We start from the raw sequence: 24,053 nt of genomic DNA, 5'->3' as shown, positions 1-24,053 counted from the left end.
AAAAGGAAACAGTCATAACATGCTTTTATTCCAGCTTTTTTATACCACGCCATATTTATAAAGCCATTTGTTGTTCTGCTTCCATCCTATCATTAAATCCTATCATGTTATGTGTACCTAGCAACAGGATCTGACCCTTCTGTAGTTGTGGTGGTGGCAGCTGCAGGTTCTTCAGGTCCTCCAGGTGGTGTCGGCAGCAGGGCTCGGCGTTTGGGTCGTATCTGAGCAAAGGAACCAGGAACAGGGTCCGGGAGAAGAGGGGCTCTGTTTCCTCTGATTGGGCTGCGGTCTCGCTCGTTATCTGAGGATGCTGCCTTTCTCCCCGCCTGCTGCTCTGCCAGAACCTTTCATTCAAAAAAAGTCAGTCAATATGCAAGAAAGGTATGACACTGTTAGAAACACAAACATATACATGAAAAAGAACATTATACATGTTACTGAAATAAATGTTAAAGCACCTTCTGTCCCTCCTGAAAGAACTTGGCTCTTGCTGCCTCAAAAAGCGTTGTTGGATCTGGCCCACTGGGAGGCTCCACTTCTACAGCAGCGGAGGCATTTGGCCCAGAATTGTGATTGGTCATATCTTGGTACACTTGGTCAGCAACGGCTCCATACACCTGGCTGGCAAGAGCACCGTATATCACCCCATCGGCGCCTTTAGCGCTTGTAATGCCCTTCAGGGCAGCATATGTGGGGTCAAAGGATGTGGTGTTGTAGAATGAGTTATGGACACTTTGTTGAACCTGCAAAAAAAGATTGGACATACTGGCATTTAAAACTCTGGCCTGGGAATTGTGAGAGTACGTTTTTAACAAGTGATGGGTTCTATCAACAAATGCCTGACATCTGTGAGAGTTCATAAATTCATGAGCTGCTATATTTTGCCCACGCCTATCTCAGTTTACGGAGATCATAAGTGAAGACGGTGGTCTGCTAGAGAATAAACTTACTTGTATCGGTAGTCCAGCGGCAGCTGCTGCAGCTGCTGCTAGCACAGCTGCTTGACTCTGGTGATGCTCTAGTGAGGGAGGTGGTCGGGGAAGAAGACCCTCTCTGCCACCTGCAAGGAGAAGGGGGCAGAAAATATGAGAACATGAACAGAACTTGTTTTTTTGCCATTTAATTACATGCAAAACACTTTTAAAACACACAGATTCTTCATCTCCACCTGCTGTTACACCACCGCCTGCATTTCCGCCTGATACAATCTGGTTGATCAAGGGTTGGGCCTTGGAGAGCTCTACGGCCAGCTGACGGCCCTTGAACATGGTCCCATTGAGTGCCTCAATAGCTACCATGGCTTCCTCCTTCCTCTCCATATGCACAAATGCATAGCCAACATTTGAACATAATCTGGCTGTAGAGTATAGAGGAAGCAGGGAGAACAGTGTTAGCATGAGACATTGATTTTGAAATAAAATGCATCTATCAAATGTTTTCATTGGCACTTTCTGTTTAGCATTATTGACGGCAATGATTTAACAATTGAAACCTTACTGCCTAAATGTTATTGTGCTTCCAAAAAATGGTTCAGCAAATACTACTTTAGGATCTAAAGCCTGACTCTTAACATGATGATATCATGAAAACCCCTAGATACATTTATGTGGTATCGTCTGTATTGGGTAAAAGGTGTTCTAACCTTTGACTTTATCACAGTCTAAAACTCTTCCGAAGGTTGAGAACAGCCCATGCAAGTCATCTGCTGAACATGTTGCACTGAGGTTCCCCACAAACACTTTAGTGGAGTTGGGTGGGCGTGCACGTGACTCCTCAACCACAAGGGGCCTGCCTCTGTACTCTTTGCCATCAAGATGCCGTATGGCCCTGTGAGAGTAAGAACAAGGATAATCATCGTCATCATCTGGAGTACAGAAAGAACCTGAAGTATCTTCAGTCAGTTCACAATACTGTATTCAATTCTGTAACAATACAGTTCTTATTGTTTCCTAGCCCATGGAAGACTAAAGTTATTTTAAGTTTTTAAGATTGAAGTTCTATTTTGCAAGCTTTAGACATTTATGAACTTTGTAAATTTGTTATCTGATGTAAGTCTGTTATTGCATTTATAATCAGAATTCTAGTTGCATTTTGATAACGTAAGCAGGCACTCAGACTGAAAACAGCCCTTCATTACAACAATGTGGCAAGAAAATGTACCAGCAAGACATGACATATGATTCAACAAGTCCAGTTTGAGAAATAGATTTGCGAATTTGAAGGCTTATTAGACACCAATATGCTGCACAATGGTTTTTAATACTTTGACAGAATATCGCAACTCAGGAAAGTTATCTCTGCGGCAACTATTTTGTCTTTCGCTGCAAGAATTGCAAGGTAAAAAGAATAAAAATATTTTGTTCATATTAAGTAACCTAGCAGAATGTGCATCTACACTTATTTCATTGCCCCCACAGTGCCATGTTAGATGATGTCACATTGCAACAAAAGTTGAGTCTGGTGCAACTTTTTTTGTCAGGTGACCCTGCATTTTGTTGGGCCGGAGCCCTCTGTGTTGACACCCCTGCTGCGCTAGAACGCAGCTTAAGAAAGAGTGCTAAAAGACAAATCTGACACAATGTGTCACACCTCAGAGTGTTATTTTTCAGTTGCAAAAAGGCTGCTGCACACTGATAACTGTTGTGTTTGTTTTAGGGTTTTATCAAAGACTTATATTAAGAAAGGACTCGTTTTTTGACAAGTTCTACATTAGGACTTTTAATTAGTGCTTTACAAACAGGTACACTTGGAAAGTCATGTTATAGGTACAGTTATCTTATAATTACACAGACCACAGAAGAGTTTCAATTGTAAGATACATTTGTGTTGTTTGCTTCGCATGTTGAAAACTGACTAGTTTGGATTGGTTTAACTGAGAATAATATGGAAAACTTGCTCTATTTTCATACTTGATGAGCAAAACTGGCAAAAAAGTTTGGATCTGGGCATTAATACATAGTTTGTGCATACATTTCCATATCCCCATAATTCCTGAGGTGTGCAAAAATATCTAATGATGGTGAAGTGCTGTGACATACCTGTCTGCTGCCCCCTCTCCCTTCAGGGTAACGAAGGCATACTGTCTGAGCAAGGAGCAAGTGTTGATCTCCCCATATGGCGCAAAGAGCTTGTTTAGCTCTTCGTGAGTTGCATCTAAAGGAAGGTTCCCAACAAACAACTTCACGTTCTCACCGCTCATCTCTGTATCAACCAGGCATCTGCAAAAGAGTAAAGAGTGCAGGGAGCACTGTTAAGTTTGATAACTTTAAGTTAATTGGTTTGTTAATCTCAATATAAACTCGCCGTTTTGGCAAAAATACGACTAACTGATCATAGTTGATTTTATTCAGCTGAAGTGATACTACCAGATCGGGTCATTATATATGATATTTTAGTTATTAAATTGTCATTTGGTGAGAAACGTATCGACGTTAGATCGACAGGTATTCTTAGCTAGCTGAGAAAATAAAACCGTTAGCTTAACTTTCCCGGCAAAAGAAGCCAAGGATGTTAAAAGCAAGTCTGTAAACACTACACGGTAACATTAAAGGGGTCGTATGGTAAGATGTAAACTCAGTTAAGCGGTTAACAGTTGGCTAAAAAAACTACTGGCCATCTTGTTAAATGCCAACATTAAAACGATGTAACAGCTAGCATGCTAACATTCGCTAAGCTAGCTGACTTAGCTAATGCTAAGCTAATGGTTTTATCAGTGTGGCTGAAAACGTTTGCCTTCGCTAGATACAGACCACTGGTAAGTTACGATATGGCATTAAATATACCCGCTAATACTGCCGCGTTTTCTGCTTTACACGAAAGAGAAGAAAAGCGTTAATTATCCCAGCATAGTACACAGACTACTTACCCAACGCGGTGCTGGAGCTGTATTTCAAACCTCACTTCCGGCTCCGGTTTGAAGCTTCAAGTTGCAGTTTCATCAAGTTTGCACCAGGTGGTTTATGACAGCACAGGTTATATCACATGTTTTCTTATTAGGTGTTGAGTCGGGCAATACATGATTTAATTTACAGACTTTCCCCAAAGATCGTTAGTTAGTAATGCTGGACCAAAGTTAGTTAGCGTTACTCCTTAATTTGGAAAAGACGTTATTTAACGTTACATAGCTACGATGCACAACAACAACTACTACCAATAATAATGGTAACGTTAATAATAATAACGAAATAGCAATTAGCATATTTAGGCTACATTTTGTTCAGTGACTGCTAATGTTAATACACCAACACTATTACCATTACATTGACTGTAAACTAAGTACATTTAATACTGTACGAAATTTTGAGGAACTTGTACCTTACTTGACTATTTCCATTTTCTGCTACTTTATATTTCCATTCCCCTACATTTCAGAGGGAAATATTGTACTTTCTACTTCACTACATTTATTTGACAGCTTTAGTTACTTTTCAGATGAAGATTTGACAGCTTTTAAAAGCTTTTAAAATACAACACGTTGTTAAAGATGATGGTTTGCAAACTTTTTGGCTTTTGACGTCTTACAAAAAGCATATAAAACCATATATAAAGTAGTTGAAACTAGCTCCACCTCCAGCAGCTACAACAGTAACATGCTGCTTACACACTGATGCTTCAGTATTAATAATCTAATGATGTCATATATAATAATATATCAGTCAGACGGACCAAACCACTACTTTTACTGCAATACTTTAACTACATTTTGCTGCTAATACTTATGTACTCTTACTTAAGTAGGATTTTTCATGCAAGACTATAACTTTTAATGGAGTATTTTTACTTTGCTGTATTGGTACTTTCACTGAAGTAAAGGATCTGAATACTTCTACTACTGCTTAAATGAAACCACTGCTAGTTCCACTTGACATACAGTATTATTATTGGCATTTGGTACAGTGACATGAAATTGTATACTGCTTATTGCTATTTCTGCCTATTTGCTGTGGTCCTACCTGCTCAATATTAAAAAGTCTCAAGATTTTTTAGTGTTGTATTCTCTTCTCATTGATCTCTGAAAATGGTACAGTGAAATGAAATGGAAACTGGCAAGGAACACTGTTGTTAATTTAATATTTTATTTTTCTTTCCTTTAACTCCTCTCATGCTTTGTCTTTCTATATTCTCTTCTCTCTGCATTTTTTCTTTTAAATTCAGATTTTTGTCTTTCTCATTCTAATTTTCACATAAATATCTCTTATGTTTTTTTTTTTGTCACCCCTTTTATTTTTTTCTCATTTCTGTCTTCTATCACTGTTAACTTTTCTCTGCTTGTAATCCTGGCTTTGATTCAAGTCTTTCACCCTCTCCCTTTTCCTAACTTATGTCTCTCACCCATTTCTCTTCTTCTCTTCTTCTAGGTATGGTCTAAACACTCAATCTAGTGTCTACACTTGTCGATACTATCATTCTCAGACACAAACAAAAAAACAGACCAACAAATAATGGTCTTTCTTTGTCTTCCTTTGGTTGCCCTCATGGTCTCTATGGTTCTCGACTGGTGTGGTCTATACCTTGAAAAAGTCAATTATTTTGATTGCTATACATATCATGCATAAGTTCAATTATGTCGTCACATATTTTAAAAATATCCTCTCATTCAAAGGGTTTACTCAGATTAATTTACAGGAGTAATCAGAATTCAGTCTTGTATAGAATACTAACTGTGCCTTCACTGTTACATGTGCTACACTGCGCCATCTTGAGAAAATAGTTTTCATGTCCTCAGGTGTTGCTAACTTGTCTCCACAGTTTCTTAAGTTCAATCAATCCATCATAATAATGCCAGTGATCTCCAGCTAGTCAATGAAATGGGACAAAATGACTCCTTCCCCCAAGATAGTAAGTTATGGCTGCAGGTTAGCAGCTGGTAATAAAAACACACATGTAATTACTGGGATCTTATGCTTTGAAATAATTAATTTTCCACTTTTGTGACCATTTTTTCTTCCTCCGCCAAGAGGAAGAAAAAAGTACCACAGTTAAAATGATCAACATTCAAGATTGCAAATCAATTAAAGAGCATTTCATTGTAAAGTATAGAGTCAAAGTTGCCGTTAATTGATATCCTTCCTACTATTTAAGTTTTTCAGCTCATGAAGTAGCTTGAAAATGACTCAACAATGTCATCTGCAGGCGTTATGACACTTTTAAGGTGGACTGTAAGAAGCTGTAAAAAAAAAAAGAAGGCATGTTCAGCGTCGTATATTATTATGACAGATTAGTTTCCAGGTGATATCCGGTGGGAGAGGAGGAGCCAAAGAAGAAAGACTCCTCCAGATCTGGGAGCACACGTCATGACAGGCCAAGGCGGTAGAGAAGGAGACTTTTCACAGTGGTGAACTTGATGGAGGAGGAAGCATGCCCTCCTAAAGTGGATCCGGAGGGAATAAAAACCAGGGATCGAGGGCAAAGAGGTAATGTTCTAATGTTAATGTAATGTGTAATGTTAAAGTGAGAATGCTTAAGTTATGATGTAAGAAGTCGTGTGATTGCACCGCAGGATGATTGTGTGCAACACAATTTGAAGAGGAAATGTGCAAGTTTCACAGGAATGTGCGCTGCGGATCCAGACAGATGTTGACATGTAGGCTGTTGCTTCTATAGGGAGGAAGACTTGTGTTATATGTTTATAACATTAGCCTTAAGCTAACTGGAGTTGTCTTTAATTTTAATCTTTAATGTTACACCGCCTTTTTTTGCGTTTCTGTGTCTTTACGTGTCCACAGTTTCCTATTTCATTTAAGCTCTCTGTCTGAGCTGCTGCACTTCACCAAGTCTGAACTTGCTGTCACAATCCAGGTAAATTTAATTACACAGGTGTTAGTGTGTGTGTGTGTGTGTGTGTGTGTGTGTATAGCTATCCCACCCATCCTCCTGTTATAGTAATTGTGAGCCGCAGGGGCAGATAATAACCACCTGTAGCATGTGTACACTATGGGATTGTGTGATCAATTACAAGCCAATTAATAACCATGTGTGTATTTTTTGGTGTGTGTGTGTGTGTGTGTGTGTGTGTGTATGCATGTGTAGATGGCACAGCAGGAAGAACCTCTGTATGATTTCCCGGAGCCCTCCCAGGCGTCAGTGCGCAAGTTCTCGGGGCATCAAAGAGGACAAGGTTCTCTGAGAAGCATCAGTGTACTGGACCGTCTCCTGCTCACGGTTCCTGTCTGGCTTCAGCTGTTGATCAACCCTGCTACTGCACTACACATACTGCAGAGGGAGCCTCCTGGGGTCAGAGACACACTAATGCAAAAGAAAATCACAAGCACACCTCACTGTATCTTTCCATTGTCTCCTTTTTCTATGTCCTACACACTCACGCCTGCACTCAGTAATCAGTTGTGTTCTCCCGCAGACGTTCCTGGTGCGCAAGTCCCGCACATCCCAGAGAAATGTGCTGTGTGTCCGTTTGGCGGATGACAGTGTGCCGTCCTTCGTTCAGCAGTTTGGCATAAGGGAGGAACACTCAAGTAAGAACAATGATCAGTTTTAATATGTGTTTTCTGTGACTTCAAACTAATCCATCAAGACTGATTGTCCTCCTTTGTAACATAAGTTTGTACTCATAGCAGTGCACTCACACATCAAGACAACATGTTAAAAATAAAATAAAAATGTGTCTGATTGCACTGGCTAGTTGGCATATATTGTATATGCTTGTTGAAAGTCTACTTTCATACTGAAATGATTGGAATCGAATGGCAGCCAATGGGTGCCTGGAATGCAAGAAATCAATTTAAATACTTATTGCATGCTTTATAAAATGGGTGGTAGTAGTAGTTATAACAGGCTAAAGCATGACATGTGAAACTACAGATATGGTCCTTTAATGCAGCTTGCTCCAGTATTACACAGTACTGACACATGACTACATTTAGCTTTCAGATCACAAGGAATTAAACTGTTATTGTGTCCCTGTCTAAAATATTTTAATACTCACATGCCCACACACCCAATATCCTAACAAATAAGAACAACAAAAAACAACCACACTGTTGATACTAACCAGCCTTCTCTCTCTCTTTTACCTCACCCACAGCTCTAACTCTGGAGACTTCAGCCATCAGCTTTCCAGACCTCCCAAGACTAATTTCCTTCTACTGTGTCAGCAGGTAAAATCTTGTCTTCCTCGTTCTCATTCTACACAGCTCTGCTCCCTTTTGCACCTCCCTTTTAATCTTTTTTTAAAATGTGTTTTTCACTTTTGTTTCTTTTCCTTATCTTCACTTCCTTTTTATCATATTCTACGTTGGTCATTGTCAATATCTATTTATCTGCAAGAACTAATGTCAGTGTTAATGTCTGTATGTCAGAGATGTATTACCCTTCCCTCTGGAGCTTCCTGAAGCCATTGCAAGGGCAACATCTCACAAAGAGCTTGAGTCCATCTCACATATGGGAATAGGTTGGTGACCACAACCCTTTGTTTCCTAACAGCAGATTTTGTAACGTCAACCTCAAATACACTTGCCTTAAAGGATTTATTTACACAAGGCGCACACATACTATAATTACACTAATTAACTCCCAGCTGCTGGGTAACAGACGTAAACACCAGAAAAAAAGCTGTTTGTGTTTTCTTTTTTACAGCGAACTATGAATGAATGAGAAACGCGTTAGAGCGTTATTGAGGAATTTTGATATAATCAACAGTATATATCCTATGAAATGCCCCCTTTTAAATACCTTTTCAGAGACAAAACAACAAAAGACATTTAAAAATAATAAAAAATACATGCTGTACCATGTAAAATCTGGTGTATCTACAAATTAACAAAAGGGGTGATGTAATTTTTAGAAGATGCAAAGTTGCCAAAAGGTAAATCTAGTATTAAATGCATTCAATATTTACATTCTCATTTTTGAATCTTGTTTTGCACAGTTTATGAAATTATTAAGATTACAAGAAACATATAGTGATCACTCAAAATTGACCAATTTAGGAAAAATCCCAGTTTTCACCTGTGGTGCCTAAAATAATCATATCTTTACTGTTATGAACAGAACATATTATAACAGAAAAAACATCTATGCTGTTTTATAGAATTCTGGAGTTCCCACCTAAACATCCGTGGGCCCCGGGAGGCACCTAAGCCCTGCAAGGACAAGGGGGATAAGAAGCCAGACACTGTAACCTCAGCCCCGCCCGCTGCTAACCCACAGAAAAGCTCTGCAGCTCAGCCTGATTCAGCTCCCCAGTCCGCCTCAGACAACCAGCTTAAGGCAGCACCTGAATCTGACAAAGCCAACAAACAATCAGGTCCCAATCACACCCTGTTCCGCGAGTTCTGTCCAATCACGACGCGAAGCCCCAGAGAACTGGACTGTGGCTCCGGCCTGGGTGCTCTGTGTTTCATCAACCCCCTTTTCTTGCAGTCTCAGACCGCCTTTTCCAGGCGGCGCATGTTCAAACGCAGCCTCAAGGTTCGGGTGTCAACAGAAACGTCGACCCTGCTGTCGCCCCCACTCGCTCCACCACCTCCACCGCCTCTAATGCCCAAAACTAAAGGCAAATGTAAAGCCCAGAAACGGGTACAAGGAACTGCCCAACCCAGTAAACCCTCAGGCCTTTTACAAGGTGGGAACCCAAGTCAAGTCCGTCAGATTGATCCCACATCTCAAGACACCCAGCTCCAGCCTCTGACACAGACACAGGACGCCCACAGTGAGGCTCAAGTGCAGCATCCGTCAGCAACTTTTCAGGGACAAGCCAGAGTTGAAGGAGAGGAGGCTACAGCTGCGCTAGTGATGGAGCATCTTCAAGAGGACTCCGACTATATGCAGCCCTCTCCAGTGATCAGTTTATCCCATTCCCCCTCACTCTCTCATCTCTCCCCATCTGTTTCTCCTATGGCACCTCCCCTTTTCCCCAAAATGTCTCCGTCCTTCTCTCCTCACGACTCTCCTGGTGCTTCACCCTCTCTCTCGCCTTATCAGTCCCCATCTCTTTCTCCCAAGGTTCCCTTTTCTCTCTCTCCACATGACTCACCCAGTGCGTCGCCCTCTCTTTCGCCTTATCAGTCCCCATCCCCTTCTCCTAAGGTCCCCTTCTCTCTTTCTCCCTTCACCTCACCATCCTTCTCTCAGCTGTCAGAGGAAGCGTATCACACACCTACTACTCCTTCAAGACCAGATCAGCAAAGATCAGAGGGAGCAGGTGAGGAGGATGAAGAGGATGAAACAGAAGAGCTACACAAAGAGAGGGAAGAGGAGGAGACGGGTCTGGTTTTGCAGATTAATGCTGCTTCTCTTAATGACAATGACAGCTGCAGTTCCTTCAGCAGCCTTGAGGAGGCAGCAGAGACTCCACTTCACCAACAGGACCATGGCACAAGCCTCTAGCAAAAAAATCATTATTAGACTGTTGCTGAATGGCATCTTGTGATATGAGGCACTGTTTAGATTACTTAGTGTAGTTATGATGATAGCATCCCACATGCGCTCCTCAAATTGTTTAGAGGAATATTTTGAACAGATAAGTTAAATGCAAACATCTAAGTGAACATACTGGTTGTTTTGTATGTCCCATCAAAGTATAAAGTTTGTTTGTTTTTTGATTGATTTCTTACCAAACCAAGAGCCCTTTGTTTCCTTTGATGTCAATATTTTCTGAAAATTGCTTACGTAGTCCATCACTTTATTTTTTCTTAATCAAATTTACATTATCATTGTGTTGTAATACAGTTACAAACAGTGACTGTCTTCTCTTTCCTTCATGATGCATTTGAAGACGCTCTGACATCTGAGTTAAGAGTTTAGCAATCAATCACAAGCTGTTTCTGGAAAATTACAATCATATGAGTAGAACAATGAACAAACAAAATAGAATGAAGATTTCTACAATTAAAATGTTGCTATTCAGCACTGGATGTCAGAATCACTATTAGGCACCAATAAGATGTCCTTGCAGCAACAATCGTGGTTTGGTTTTAATTATATTATTTTGGTTCCATGTGTCCTTCAGGGAGAACATGTTGAATTGTCTGCTATCATAATATATTGCACATGATGTTGAGTTGTTAAATTTATCATCTGATGGGAAACCACATGTGCTTCTACAACAGTAAAAGCTGGAATTTCAGTTTGACTTACACAACTCCCCTCTGCAGACATATACATCTTCAGACTGCACCTATGCATGTGTCATTTTGATAAAAATAATAACGTAAGCTCTATTTGAATCATTAGACTTACTTGTTATATCATTAAAATGTACTGAAAGTCATTTCATTTTGATATTAATTCACGATCTGATATTAACTGACCATCCTATAGTTCTAGTAGACAAAAAATACACCACCAAAATCTTATCAAACTCATTTTATTTGTTAAGGTTCAACAGCACAGTTTTTTATGCCAGCAGATGCCACATCATTTTATACAGTCAAGTAACCCATGACTTCCTTATACCAAACCTGGCAAAAAGAAAAAGTTTTTTTAAGGTTTTTTTTTTTTTTTTTTGCCTTACAGTCAAAATTAAGCTGTCATAGCAGCTATTTAACAGTCTTAACTTATCAAATCATCATCAACACCAAAGCTGGACAAACATTTTACTTAATGACTAAACTTTAAATATGGAATATTCTTTAGCCAAAAGTTGACTGTAAAACTTTTATCAATTCAGTGACATAATTGTGAGTACAGACATACTGAGCATTTTTGTGAATTAACACTATGAAGCCAATTTCTAACCATGTCACGATTAGAAAGAGAAAACTACCTACATATATGTTTATAACCAGGAACCGTATATTTATTGTCAGGCAGCATTGGTTTAATGGACAGTTCTCAATATTTAAGTGAGTGATGTCTCATTAGAAAAATGTTTCCTAAATGCATCTGAAGGAGTGACGGTGTCTTATTAATAATAACCTTTATTTGTGTTATCATTGTGTTATCATCTATCATTATATCTGTTATCAAAGACAGACCTGACGTTGGTCAAGCACACTTTGAATACTGTGGCTGGTGTGTATTTATGGCAGATCTGTTCTGGTCTTATGGCTTTATTTGAAGTACTTTAATTTAGTCTCCTCAGAAGTGCCTTCTTAACAGATTTGGATCATTTAGCAGTTTTGTGTATTTTAACGTCCATTAAGAATCGGGTGGTGTTCCCATTTGGTTAAAAAAAAAAAAAAAGGATCTGATTTCTGTTGGTATTTTTGTAGCCTTTGGAGAGGATGTCCATCAACACCAGCAGTGGGCATCCATTTTGCTCAGCTCCAAAATGTTGGCCTGTAGCTGCTCGGAGTCGTCTTGGAAGCGCTCAGTGAAGGAGCGGATCAAACCTGCCGCACTGCCTTCATATTCCACCAGATCCACACTGTCCCCTGGAAACCACACAGAGTCAGAGACAAACAGAATAATTAGCTTGATCAGTGCAAGAGTCTTCATTTTATTCTGTATATGTCCAATGGCAGTCTATCACTACAAAATTTTAAACAGGGAAATGTTCATAATGTTATTTCAGAGCCTATTTAATGCTATTAATTGTTTTTATCTCTTAACTATTCATTAATTATTGATGAGGTGGTGCCAATATAAACTTACTTCAGAGCATACAAATGAGTGAACTGACACCATTGTTCTTTGAGCACCATTTTGTGAGAGACTGAGGTGATTAAGAGGAGTGTAATTACCCTTGATGTTTATCAAACATATTTTCACAAAATATATCGGTAATTGCGCAGCAGACTTGCCAACACTCCCGTTTCTCCTGGCTGTCTCCCATATTTTCACCTCCTTTCCCACCATGCTCCCGTCTTTGTTGTTTCTCCCAGGAAACTCCCATATTTTGCACAGCCCTCAACCTTTATTGTAAATAATCTTCATACACACCAATCCATAAATTTTGTATGTTTGTCTGACATACAGACAGCTTTCGTGTTATTAACTTAACCAGCATGCTGTAGTTGTGTAAAACATACCAGTGGTGGATGGGACACTGCAGGCAAAGCAGTTGAAAATATCACTTTTCTACATATTTATGCTTGTTGATCAAGTGGTTCAGCACATACCGTTGACTCTGGTGTTTGCCTGGACAAACATCTTGCGAGCTTCCTTCCTCAGCAGCACCGTCTCTCGCAGACGCAAGAAGTTGTGAGTGCCGCTGTCGCTGACGGTGGAGTAGCCGTCGTAGAGAGCCCTGCCTCCTTCCACATCCGCTGTCGCCTTTAAAACCTACAAATCGGTGGAATCAGGTTAGCGACATGTCGGGTATAGAGATCGGAAAGTTTAATTTTATATTTTATTAAAACAAGTCCAGTAGCTCTTGACTCAGCTCTTGTGTATATACCATATATATATATATACCAAATCCAACAGGTCCTTTTTTAGTATTTGTTGTACTTTCTTTAGCATGTTGTGCTTCATGTGTAGGACCTGCAGGCAATAAGAAAAGTGTAGATATACCTGCAGTTTACAGAGGAACCTGTGGATGGCGTTCTTGCCCACAGTGTGGATCTTGCTTCGGTCTATTGTGATTCGAGCATCAGGCTTGCCGTCCTGTCCCATCACTTCCTCCAGGCCCACCAGGCCGTCCCCGGCCTCCAGCAGCACACGCAGGATCACGAAACGAGCCTGCATGTGAGCCTGAGACAGACATAGGATATATTCTGTACTGTACAAATACTGTGTCATATACAGTATACATCTCCAGACACTCATGTAAACACAGACAGACTTTCTATAAGCTATATCATAAAACAACACAGACGCATCCAACTGAGCCAGTCGGATTATAGAAACTTGTGCTTAATGGTCTGTATGTTGACTTGTCTTGTAAACACTGTTCGCCCAACACTCTGTGCGTCTTAAGTTGTATATAAATGAAAGTTATGATTCATTATAACATGTTGCAATCCACTCCAAATAAAGTGAGAGAGACAGCATGTTATGGAGAGAAGCAACTCAGTGAGCATGACAGATTACCTGTCTCCAGCTCTTGCTCTCAGGTGTGTAGAACTCCAGGCCCAACAGTCCAGCTCTGACCATGCTGAGCCAGTTCACATACACCACATCCTCTGCATCCTGGCCCTCATTTCCGAAAATACTGGAACACACACACACACACACACACAGAGACAAAAGCAACAGTTAGCAAACAGCTACACATCACCTGGACTTAACCAGAAATAATAGCCACTGCATTCTGATTACTGTTATTTTTAAAAAGGGGCCTAAATGACACGATGACATGAAGTATTTACCCTAAAATGTCATCAACTAAGTGTGAGATTGTGTGTGATGCATGGAGAAATAACACAGCGTTCCCTTTACAGAGCTGGACTTTACAAGCAAACATAATGGTTGCTTAGGGCTCCCAAACAAACTGGAAACATGTACTTTGTTTGGCTCCCTCCATTTATGTTCTTGCTCAATAACTGACCTACTTAAAAATAGACTCTGGATTTTTTTAGGGCTCCCAGCCTAAGAAATCTGGGGATTTAGAGGGTTTGAGGACTATAACACATTCTGGTGGTGTATCTTAAATTAATTTCTTAGTCTTAAATATTTACTTTTTTTTAATTTATTTTTTTAATTGCAAACTTTTCTAATCCACATCTGACAACAGGATGAGTTGCCTCATCCTGTTGTCCTGTTACCCTGGACACCAGCCTCACCATAACAGATCTGGGGCTTTCTTCAGGATATGTCCTTAAACTCCCACGTAAACAAATTTTAAAGACTGCCTTTTTTCACCCATGTATCATTGTTAAAATCAGGCACATCCTGTCTCAAAATGATGCAGAAAAACTAGTCCACACATTTGTTACTTCTAGGCAGGATTATTGCAAATCCTTATTATCAGGCTGCCGTAACAAGCTCTAAAGACTCTCCAGCTGGTCCAGAATACAGCTGCACGTGTACGGACAAAAACTAGAAAAAGAGATATTTCTCTGATTTTAGCTTCACTGCATTGGCTTCCTGTAAAATCCAGAATTTAATTTAAAATGCTTCTCCTCACCTACAAAGCCCTTAATGGTCAAGCACTATCATATCTTAAAGAGCTCATAGTATCCTATTACCCCACAAAAACACTGTGCTCCCAGAACGCAGGCTTACTTGTGGTTCCTACAATCTCTAAAACTAGAATGGGAGGCAGAGCCTTCAGCTATCAGGCTCCTCTCCTGTGGAAACATCTTCCAGTTTGGGTCTGGGAGGCAGACACCCTCTCTATGTTTAAGAGTAGACTTAAAACTTTACTTTTTGATAAAGCTTATAATTAGGGCCGGCCCAGGCTTGCCTTGGATCAGTCCCTAGTTATGCTGCACTAATAAAGTTATGATGCACTAAGCTCCTCTTTCCTTCTATCTCGCTCCATCTGTACGCATTCATGGCCCATTAATGAATATTACTAACTTGGCTTCTTCCCTGGAGTTTTTGTGTTTTAGTGTCTCACAGGTTTCCGCCTGGTTATGGTTCACGGGCTTCCATGGACCGTGGCTGCGGACCCTGCGCTGCCGTGGTCTTGCTTGACACCCATGTCTGCTATTATTATTAATAATATCAGTCATATCCCTATAATTATTATTATTATTATTGTTGGTCTTGGTGTCTCTCTCTCTCCCCCTCCCTGTTCTATCTCAACCCAACCGGTCCAGGCAGATGGCCACCCACCAAGAGCCTGGTTCTGCTCGAGGTTTCTTCCAATTAAAGGGGAGTTTTTACTTGCCGCTGTCGCCAAGTGCTTGCTCATGGGGGAATGTTGGGTCTCTGTAAATTAAAGAGTACAGTCTAGACCTGCTCTATGTGAAAAGTGCCCCGAGATAACTTCTGTTGAGATTTATCGCTATATAAAATAATACTGACTTGACTTACCATGAGCGTCAACCGAAATTTACATCCACAGTGTTTGCTAATTTTGAGGCAATCAAGCCAAGTCCTCCAATCATATATAACACACAGATCTATAGCCACCTATCACTTGCAAAGACTCAAACATACATTTCGCAGCTGAAATTCTGGGTCAACCAAATACAGAAGAAAACTACACCCTTGAAAGTCATTTCACAGGACATTAAAATGATATGAATATATGTAATGTACATCTACATCAAATTTCCAGAGATACAGGCTACAAGCAATACATGATATACCTCAGCACTTCTTTCTTGAGACACAAATAGAGTCCGACACACTCAGCACGACATTCTTCGTAAGAGGAAGCGATTGTTGAGAATTTACTGTCCCAGGTCTCACTGCCGCGATACCAACTGGACACCTAAAAAGTATATTCACATCGTCAATTGCTGTATGTCTTGTTCTCCAACTGAAGATAAAGAGTTTTCAAAAATGATATCATTATAAAACCAGGCAGCAAGAAGGTTTACAGACAAACTCACCAGCTCACCAGTTTCCGGGTTGATCACCTTGTTCTGGTCAAAGTTGAACTTGCCCTGGTCATCCTAGGTTTAGGTTAGGAAGAGATGAACAACACATGAATCTCAGTGAAAGATGTCATCAACCAACCAATCAAGCAAAAGAAACAAACAAACAACAGAAAAAAAAAAAATCTAGATCTGATTTGTTCATGAAATTAACAATATCTAAATCCTGGAATATCAATGTTTTTACACACTTGCCAAAGGAAGCAAAAGGGCAACAGATCAACTACCAACCGCAAATATTTTCAAACTCAATATTACTCTGGTTGCTCACAGCTAATTGCATGTGTGTGTGGTATTCAATATACATGTGTCTACAAATTATATACCATCACGTTTGACTGACCTGGACAAACAACTTGCCACTTCCATGACCCAACAGTTCATGAAGTCCAACCTGCACCTCAAACGATGGGCTCTTCCACTTGATAAACAAATCCTAACAGAAAAACACGAACACACAGGAGAATGTATAGTTATGGAAGCGTGTAACAGAGAGAGGTCGGGCAAATAAGAGAATCAGAAGGTTGCATGCCTTACCTTGTCCTCCTCCTCCAAGAACGTGAGTTTTTCTTTTTGTGTAGCATAGGCTACAGCCAGCACGTTTCCCAGAGACACGTTTTTAAAGCCCTCAGACTGTCTGATGTCATCATCTGTACAAAGACACACAATTGTGGTTGTTGAGTGTAATACTGTAAGACATAAACAGATTGAACGGTATTATTTGACACACTGTTTACACATCTCAGTGTACATACAGTTGGGGATGTTGATGCCAGCTGGTATTCCGCTCCCAGCGAAGGTGAGAACGTCCAGGGAGGTGAAGTCAGGTTTAAGGAAAGTGTCCTTCTCAAACTCCCTGGGCCAAGGCAGCTCAGGAAGCAACACTTCTGCTGAGCTCACTAGTTTGGCAAAACGCTCGCTCATCGCCTTGTTTACAACTGCAACAAAACCTAAAAGCGACAACACAAGCCAGAAGTTAGGAAGTGATTTGCACCAAAAACAAAAAACCACTGAAACAATGTCTGACTAATCTTGAAGAAAAATAGTCCAGTCCATGCAAAACAGATGGGGACAGTAATATAAACCCTCTTGTAATTTGAAACTAATTAAGTAACGTTTTAGTTGCTCAATAACAATGTTTTCCGAAAAGTCTTCAGCTCTGTGGCACAGCAGTAAAACCCCAACAAAACCAATATATTACTGTTCCTGATCACCATGGTAGTTACCTTCAAACTCTCCTCTGGAGCCAAATGGGTCCCTGTAGCTCTCAATGAAACCTATATAACTGAGAGAAGGAGAGAGAGGAGGAGGGAGTGAAGGAGTAATGAGGAGCAGAGAGAGAACGGTTTCAGATAATAATACAAGAGAGTAGTATTCAAAAGTGCAAAGGTCAGAATGAACTTGATAAAGGAGTAAACAACCAAGAAAGATTAAGGACATTAGACTAGATCTATGAGGAAGTGAAAGGTGCTCTGACCCTACTTTTTAGTTAGTTGTAAGTCATCCTTAAGATTTTCATGAAATTAATGGTCAGCGATGTGATAGAAAAGTTACCGTCTGGGTAAGAATCATTTAAATAAATATTCAATATTCATATGTTGCAAAAATATTTTTTAAAAATCCTGCACCGGATTGATGATGCCTGTGTTCAACACCAAATCAAAACTGACCTTTTCAGAACTGCTTTTAATGCGTGCCATCATTTACAAATCAGATGACATACATTTGATATCATGTGCGAGTAGATCGACAGTCTGTTAAGTCATGGGTGCGATGGTTTCTTCACTTAAGTATGTTTGTATGTTACTGTGAGTCACTGGCCTCACCTCTCAACAATTGGGCCCTTGTCTTTGATCCAGTAGCGCGATCCCTCTTTATGGGCTTCAACTGAGCCAAAGGTGAAGCTACGTCTGTACTCTTCAAGCATCTTTTTCTGGTTGTCATTGGCAGCGTAGGCCTGTGTCAATTATTTAGGAACAGGTAAGAATTTCAAGCAAGATATTCATTCAGCATGAAGAATGGAACTGTGTCAGGAACATTATTTTTGAAATTGTTAATTTGTTCATTGGCTATTTTGTTCCTGTAGTGGTTTCAAACATCTAAAATACACACTGGACTATATGCCCATCGTATTTCTTGCTTTCTCACCTCTGCCTGTTGCAGGTAGTGGCAGACTTTCTCCATGACAGGGGCGTAGTCTCCCCTTTTCACAGTGAACTCTTTGTCTTCAAAGTTGAAGGTGCCGCAGCACGACTCGCATTCCCCTTCCACTGCACAGTCTGTGGAGCAGTAATGTACTTGAATCTTTGTGTAGAGTATCGTCAACAATATTAGTTACATAAACAAATCTCTCAACATCCATTTGTGGGTAACCATAATGTATTTGAGTTCACAAGCTAGAATGTGTCTGGTATATCATGTGGAGTCTGCAGGACATGTGATACATATTAAATTCTGTGAGCCAAAACAATGTTGAGAAATCTTATTCTTGTGTAAAACTTAATTTATTGTAGTTCTGACCTTTCTGCACAGCTGAAGCCAAGCGCACCTCGTAGCAGTCTTTCCCTCCATTGTTCCTCTTGAACAGACGGGTGTTGTAAGCAGCCAGTTTCTAAAGACAAAGCACAGGAACATAGCTGAGAATAAGCCAAATCAGGCTGGATGATAAATAAAAAAGAAGAAAGACACATATGGGGTGAGCCACATAAAACGGATGAGAGAGCTGAGAGAAGAATAAGGAACATATTAATCCAGAAAAACAATGGGGAGATTAAGGGCCCTATTTTTGTGGAGGCGCAACGATGGTATTTTTCTGACCTTGAAACTAACTTTACCCATCTGTGTGGTATTTTGGTGACCAGCACAGAGCGCACGGTGCACAGGTGGGAGAGAAGCACAGACAGGTAGGAGGTTCCTTCAAATGAAGCAGCACAAAGCCAGTTGTTGAATTTTGGTTGAAATTCAGTCCTAGATGTTGTGCTGAAAATAGATGTGTCAGAACCACGTCTGTTTCTGGTGCAATGTCAATCTGCTGCTGCTTTGGTGATTGCATCAGCGGGATTTTATGAAGGAGACATCAGGTTAGCCGGGCTCATCATAGCTTTTCTTTATTTTTTAGCAAAATTAGCAAATTTTAGCAAAAATCTCATGTTTTATGCTTGAAACACACTGCGGTGCAAACACTGTTGTGTAACATTAATTACTAAACTTTGTGACTATTTATGAGGTGAGATACATCAGAATTGTGTTGTCTGATGCAATCATATAAACGGCTTCACCAAAATGTATTTTCAACGGTTATTATAGTTATTACATGATAAAAAAAACAACCTACACCATCTGTCTTTTGCTGCAAATTTGTGGTGATGTGTGTTCATGTTGTGGTGCATTGAACTGTGCAGACATTTCCTGAAGAAAAGCTTTCAGTTTCTTGAGATGTCGTTACCATGTTTAAGTGTGATTGGTGCAAGTGTTTCAGAGCTATGAGCGCAGTGAAGCTGAACTGAACTGAAAGTGAAGTGGCTAAGAGAGTGTTAAATGCGCTGATCTACATTCACCTTCACCGAGCTTCTTTGCTCGTTGCACTGCTGCACATAAAACAGCAGGTGCGCATGGAGACACCCACACTGTCCTTGCTCCTAAGACCTGCCACGCTGCACTTGTCTTTGCACTTGTGCAGTTAAAATAGGGCCCGAAATGTCAGAATTGAGGTTACAGATTATTACAAGAAAAAAAAACAAGCATGTTGGAAATTTATAGTGGTATATTCATACTGTGGGAAAGTATGTTAAATTTAGGTGTGCATTCAACTTACTTTTGAGTCAAGGAACCTCTGAGCCAGCTCAGCATCCTCTAGACAGCAGTTTCCTGAGAAGTAGGTGGTAATTCCCTGAGGAAAAGAAACACAAAAATACTTCATGAGCCATGCATTGTCTCAGAGGAGTCACCATGATGAGTCACCTACAGTCCCTCCTGGAAGTCTTGGGTTCAGAGGCACAGTAAGCAGCAAGTCTAAACACACCAGCCTACTGACCATTTGACTTGAAAATACTGGATTTATCTGACACAAGTAACATCTCAAAAATAAGAGGAGGGGTAGTGGAGAGGAAGAAGAACTCCTGAGGATGCTTGCCAGAGAAGTCAAAACTTACAATACCAGTCCTAAATCAGTACTTTGCATGCAGACACTTTTTAACATTTCTCAAATCTACCCGGTCCTGACAACACTATGGATCTTTCATTAAGTATTACCTCATAAAATAGTTTTTTTTAAGCTGACTTGAAGTCTGCATTGAACGTCACAAGCCCCCACCTTGTCGCCCAGCCCCAGCTGTTTCTGTCTGTCTTCCAGGGAGTACAGGAGACATGAGCAGCTGTCCCACAGAGCCTCCATCTCAGCAGGCTGATCCTGAAATGCCTGGCTGGCCTTCACCAGAGCTTTCAGCTTGTCCTGGTTGAACATGGCACAGACGCAAACATCTTTAAATATATCAAAACAACGTTCAAGGAGCATTACAGAATGTAAGCATCTTATAAAACACTAACCTGCAAATTTAATAGGTACACTTGTACAATATAATATCCATATTTGTTAGGTTAATTATTCCGAATATGTTGCCACTGTACTGGAGAAGTTGTGATTCCACTCTGTAGAAATTCTTGAAACCATATTTAATGGTGTTGTTGTATCAGATTGCATTAGATTGTACAAGTGTTCATCCACTTTATAAACTGCTTTACAGGGGGTGGAGAGGATGTGTATTTATCAATACACATAGTGATATATGCCAAAATAACATCTGACTTCTTACCTTGGGTAGATTTGGGATGAACTTGGTGTCTCCGAAAGACTTGTAGTTTCCCATGTTGGCATACAGACCTGCTGCATACACCAAGAAGGCCTAAATACCACACACACAAAAAATATAACTATCATTTTCATTCAATGTATGGCAAAATGAACATCTTACTACATATTTGCATTGAGGATGAAAGAGTGTGTCAAGACAGCAATAGAAACAGCCATTGACAAAAAGACTGTGTACCTGGTACTCCTCAGAGCTGAGTCCAACTGCTGTGGCGACCTGTTCAAGCTGTGCAGGCGTCTGCTTCCTGAAGATTTTCTGCAGCAAGACAAAGATGTTTCCTGACTCTGGTGATGTCTGCAGCAGCACTGCCAGACCTCCATACCTAATACAGGAAGAGTTTTCTTTTTAGTCAGCAGGACTTCAATTCTTCAAAAAGTCTTTTTTTTTTTTTTTTAACCTAAACTTGCTACATCTTGAGGATAGTAACATACCAGGAAGCGCGTGACAGGTAGTGGGCGTACATCTTCTCCTGAGGTGATAGCAAGCGGAAGGCCTCGCCGCAGTCAAGTGCAGATATGCCAATGTCATTTGGCAGGTAGTACTGAGAATCCACCATCTTTAACACTGGTGATAAGGAACTAAATTTAGAGTGGGGAAGAGAAGTGGGGAAAACAGGAAGGAGTGAGATGAGAAAGAGACAGGTAGGTGAGGTAGAACAAAGGAAGTAAGGGTTAATGGGATGAGAAAGAAAGGTGGAGGTAGAGCATGGGAAACAGAGATAAAAGAAGAATTGCAAGTTAGAACAGACAGCATTAACTTGCCTTTTACTTTAGGCTCTAGGTAGTATTTGAACACCTGTCTAGGCGTTAGGCAGGATAACAGCATGTGTACTGTACAAACACATACATTCTCATTTACAGTAGTGATACTTGTATAGTAAAAGTCTTCTTGATTTTGAATCTAACATTATAAGATGCATGATTATTGTGTGTAAAATACAAACTATGGTATACTTCTTACTTGTATATTTGGATTCCCATTAGCCATTACTGAGGCAGCAACTACTCTTCCTGGGCTTCGCACAAGTAAACATTACATAATAATGCAAAACGATACTGTAATAAAAACACTAAATGATTGTTGTACATGATACTATGTTTGTTGACATATGGATAATGGCTGCCACTAACAATTATTTTCCTTATTGATTAATCTAACAGTTAATCATTTGGTCTACAAAATGTCAGTAAAACAGTGCATCACAATGCACCAGAAACATAGGTGAGGTCTTTATATTGCTTGTTTTGTCCAAATAACGGCCCAAAACCAAAGATATTCAATTATCAATTACACAAAAACAGAAAAAAGCACCAAATCTTCACATTTGAGAGGCTGGGAAATATTTGCCATTTTTCTGTGATAAATTATTTTTGGTTAATAAGTCGACTGATTTGACTAATATAGTTAAAGCACTGATATTCATTCCTTAAATGGATTCTGCTATTTTTTGTATTTTGTGACTTATTGTTTTTTAGATAATCAATTGTGTGTGAAGCGGCACACAGGGAAAATGCAGTGATTTTATGGGTGTGCTGTGTTGTGAGAGAAGTCAGAGATATTATTACAGCATAACAAGGATTATTAAAAGTTAAAAGGTGAGCCTGAGACACAGACAAACAGAGGCAAAAACCTTGTAAGTGTTCATTCAGATTACAGCTATCCATTGGAAGTTTGATCTGAAACGATGGGTTGATTCATCTACCGACAAAAAAATTATCGACAGATATTTGTGGTCAAATACTCGTTTCAGTAATCTTTCAGGCTCTAATAGGATAATTTGCTGCTGATCTTTGTCTCTATGTGAAAGTTAATTTAATATATTTGGGTGTAGGATTGATGGTCTCGACAAAACAAGCCATTTGAAGATGTCACTAGGGCGCGAAGACACTGTGATACACATTGTTCACTATTTTCTGACATTTATACACTTAAACGATTAGTCGATTGATCGAGTAAATTTTCAGAGGTTGGATCCTGAACCTTGACCTCTCACAACTGACCACAAATTCAAGAGGAAGCAGCCATTTACACTTTTCTGTTTCAGTTTCTATTAAAACCCATGATTGAAGTTGGTGAAACGCTTTTATGTCGAAAACAACACTTTTGAAATCAGCACCCTACTGATAGCAGGGCTATATTCAAACTACTTGTTAAACTAAAAACTGGAAACACGTTCAGTCTTCAGGCTACTACAACAGCTAACTTCACGTTAGCTCGTAGCAAGCATGCTAAACCGGCTGCTTGGAGCACTGAAACATACTGCCACAATCTCTGTAAGCGATACATTAAGTCGCAAATACTATGCGTGTCATATCTATGTGAGGTTAGCTACAATTTCATACATTTCGATGTGTAGAATGTGAATATCAACACAACAGCTTGTTACCTTCTTTTCTCTCAACAGCTCTGGCGAACGTCAAATTGCAGTCTCACGCTGTACACTTCCTGTATTCATTCAGCGTTAGACCCGCCCCTCAACCAATCACAGGTTGTGTATTGTGGTTGATAGAAACACTAACCAATCACAAAGCAGCTATGCCGGACTTTTTCGATACACTTACAGTGTTGCTGTTATTGTTTGCTCCGGAGTAAGCATGGAAAAACACAATCATTGGCTGTCTAAAACGAACTTATTAGACTCCAAAACCACACTGAAACACAGAAGGAGGAGAAATGAATAATTACCAATATTGCGTTCCATGTTGAATACATGACGAGGTGGCCGAGTGGTTAAGGCGATGGACTGCTAATCCATTGTGCTCTGCACGCGTGGGTTCGAATCCCATCCTCGTCG

At 40.1% G+C, this 24,053-nt stretch overlaps 3 protein-coding genes and 1 non-coding gene across 11 annotated transcripts in view; 2 read left to right on the top strand and 2 right to left on the bottom strand.

Moving 5' to 3' along the window:
- LOC122996239 (RNA-binding protein 4-like) overlaps window positions 1–4,213 on the bottom strand; it is an 8,944-nt gene extending 4,731 nt beyond the window's left edge. The window contains exons 1-7 of one of the 4 annotated variants that reach the window (XM_044371885.1): window positions 3,866–4,213; window positions 3,039–3,218; window positions 1,643–1,827; window positions 1,169–1,357; window positions 951–1,060; window positions 459–743; window positions 136–344 (exon numbers count right to left, since the gene is read on the bottom strand). In XM_044371885.1, the coding sequence (XP_044227820.1) occupies window positions 136–344; window positions 459–743; window positions 951–1,060; window positions 1,169–1,357; window positions 1,643–1,827; window positions 3,039–3,199 (1,139 nt within the window). In that variant the 5' untranslated portion in view covers window positions 3,200–3,218; window positions 3,866–4,213. The other 3 variants (XM_044371883.1, XM_044371886.1, XM_044371884.1) reach the window with 3 other exon arrangements.
- LOC122996237 (ras and Rab interactor 3-like) lies at window positions 3,934–11,427 on the top strand. Of its 4 annotated transcripts, none has more exons than XM_044371877.1 (7): window positions 3,934–3,952; window positions 6,217–6,413; window positions 7,030–7,233; window positions 7,358–7,472; window positions 8,042–8,114; window positions 8,316–8,407; window positions 9,047–11,427. In XM_044371877.1, the coding sequence occupies exons 3-7, from the start codon at window positions 7,030–7,032 to the stop codon at window positions 10,342–10,344; spliced, it is 1,782 nt and encodes a 593-aa protein (XP_044227812.1). In that variant the 5' UTR covers window positions 3,934–3,952; window positions 6,217–6,413; the 3' UTR covers window positions 10,345–11,427. The 4 variants fall into 4 exon arrangements, with proteins under 4 accessions (XP_044227812.1, XP_044227811.1, XP_044227813.1 ...); XM_044371876.1 differs by lacking the exon at window positions 3,934–3,952 and adding an exon at window positions 5,256–5,838; XM_044371878.1 differs by lacking the exon at window positions 3,934–3,952 and adding an exon at window positions 6,744–6,798 and having other exon boundaries at window positions 5,256–6,413.
- dpp3 (dipeptidyl-peptidase 3) lies at window positions 11,308–24,008 on the bottom strand. 2 transcript variants are annotated; one of them, XM_044371874.1, is made up of 19 exons: window positions 23,945–24,008; window positions 21,691–21,837; window positions 21,437–21,581; window positions 21,203–21,292; window positions 20,704–20,841; window positions 20,206–20,280; window positions 18,912–19,002; window positions 18,540–18,670; window positions 18,218–18,348; window positions 17,618–17,676; window positions 17,147–17,341; window positions 16,929–17,041; window positions 16,735–16,827; window positions 16,347–16,409; window positions 16,101–16,225; window positions 13,933–14,053; window positions 13,414–13,593; window positions 13,020–13,182; window positions 11,308–12,332 (listed from the first exon to the last, which is right to left on the bottom strand). In XM_044371874.1, exons 2-19 carry the CDS (start codon window positions 21,813–21,815, stop codon window positions 12,190–12,192), a joined length of 2,181 nt encoding a protein of 726 aa, XP_044227809.1. In that variant the 5' UTR covers window positions 21,816–21,837; window positions 23,945–24,008; the 3' UTR covers window positions 11,308–12,189. The 2 variants fall into 2 exon arrangements, with proteins under 2 accessions (XP_044227809.1, XP_044227810.1); XM_044371875.1 differs by lacking the exon at window positions 23,945–24,008 and adding an exon at window positions 23,646–23,731.
- On the top strand, window positions 23,972–24,053 carry trnas-gcu. Its single transcript has one exon. It is a non-coding gene; the product is annotated as a tRNA-Ser (tRNA).

The sequence above is a fragment of the Thunnus albacares genome, chromosome 13, assembly GCF_914725855.1.
Source record: "Thunnus albacares chromosome 13, fThuAlb1.1, whole genome shotgun sequence".
In the NCBI taxonomy this organism is placed as follows: domain Eukaryota; kingdom Metazoa; phylum Chordata; class Actinopteri; order Scombriformes; family Scombridae; genus Thunnus; species Thunnus albacares.
The sequence above is the reverse complement of the archived record's forward strand: the minus strand, read 5'-3'. Positions and strand labels throughout refer to the sequence as shown.

Coding starts and splice junctions, on each gene's coding strand:
- LOC122996237 (XM_044371877.1), top strand. CDS start 7,030: ATGGCACAGCAGGAAGAACCTCTGTATGATTTCCCGGAGCCCTCCCAG. Junction 7,234..7,357: donor TGCAGAGGGAGCCTCCTGGG/GTCAGAGACACA, acceptor GTTCTCCCGCAG/ACGTTCCTGGTGCGCAAGTC. Junction 8,115..8,315: donor TCCTTCTACTGTGTCAGCAG/GTAAAATCTTGT, acceptor TCTGTATGTCAG/AGATGTATTACCCTTCCCTC.
- dpp3 (XM_044371874.1), bottom strand. CDS start 21,815: ATGGTGGATTCTCAGTACTACCTGCCAAATGACATTGGCATATCTGCA. Junction 21,582..21,690: donor TACCTGTCACGCGCTTCCTG/GTATGTTACTAT, acceptor TTCCTGTATTAG/GTATGGAGGTCTGGCAGTGC. Junction 17,677..18,217: donor AAGGGCCCAATTGTTGAGAG/GTGAGGCCAGTG, acceptor TCCTTCTCTCAG/TTATATAGGTTTCATTGAGA.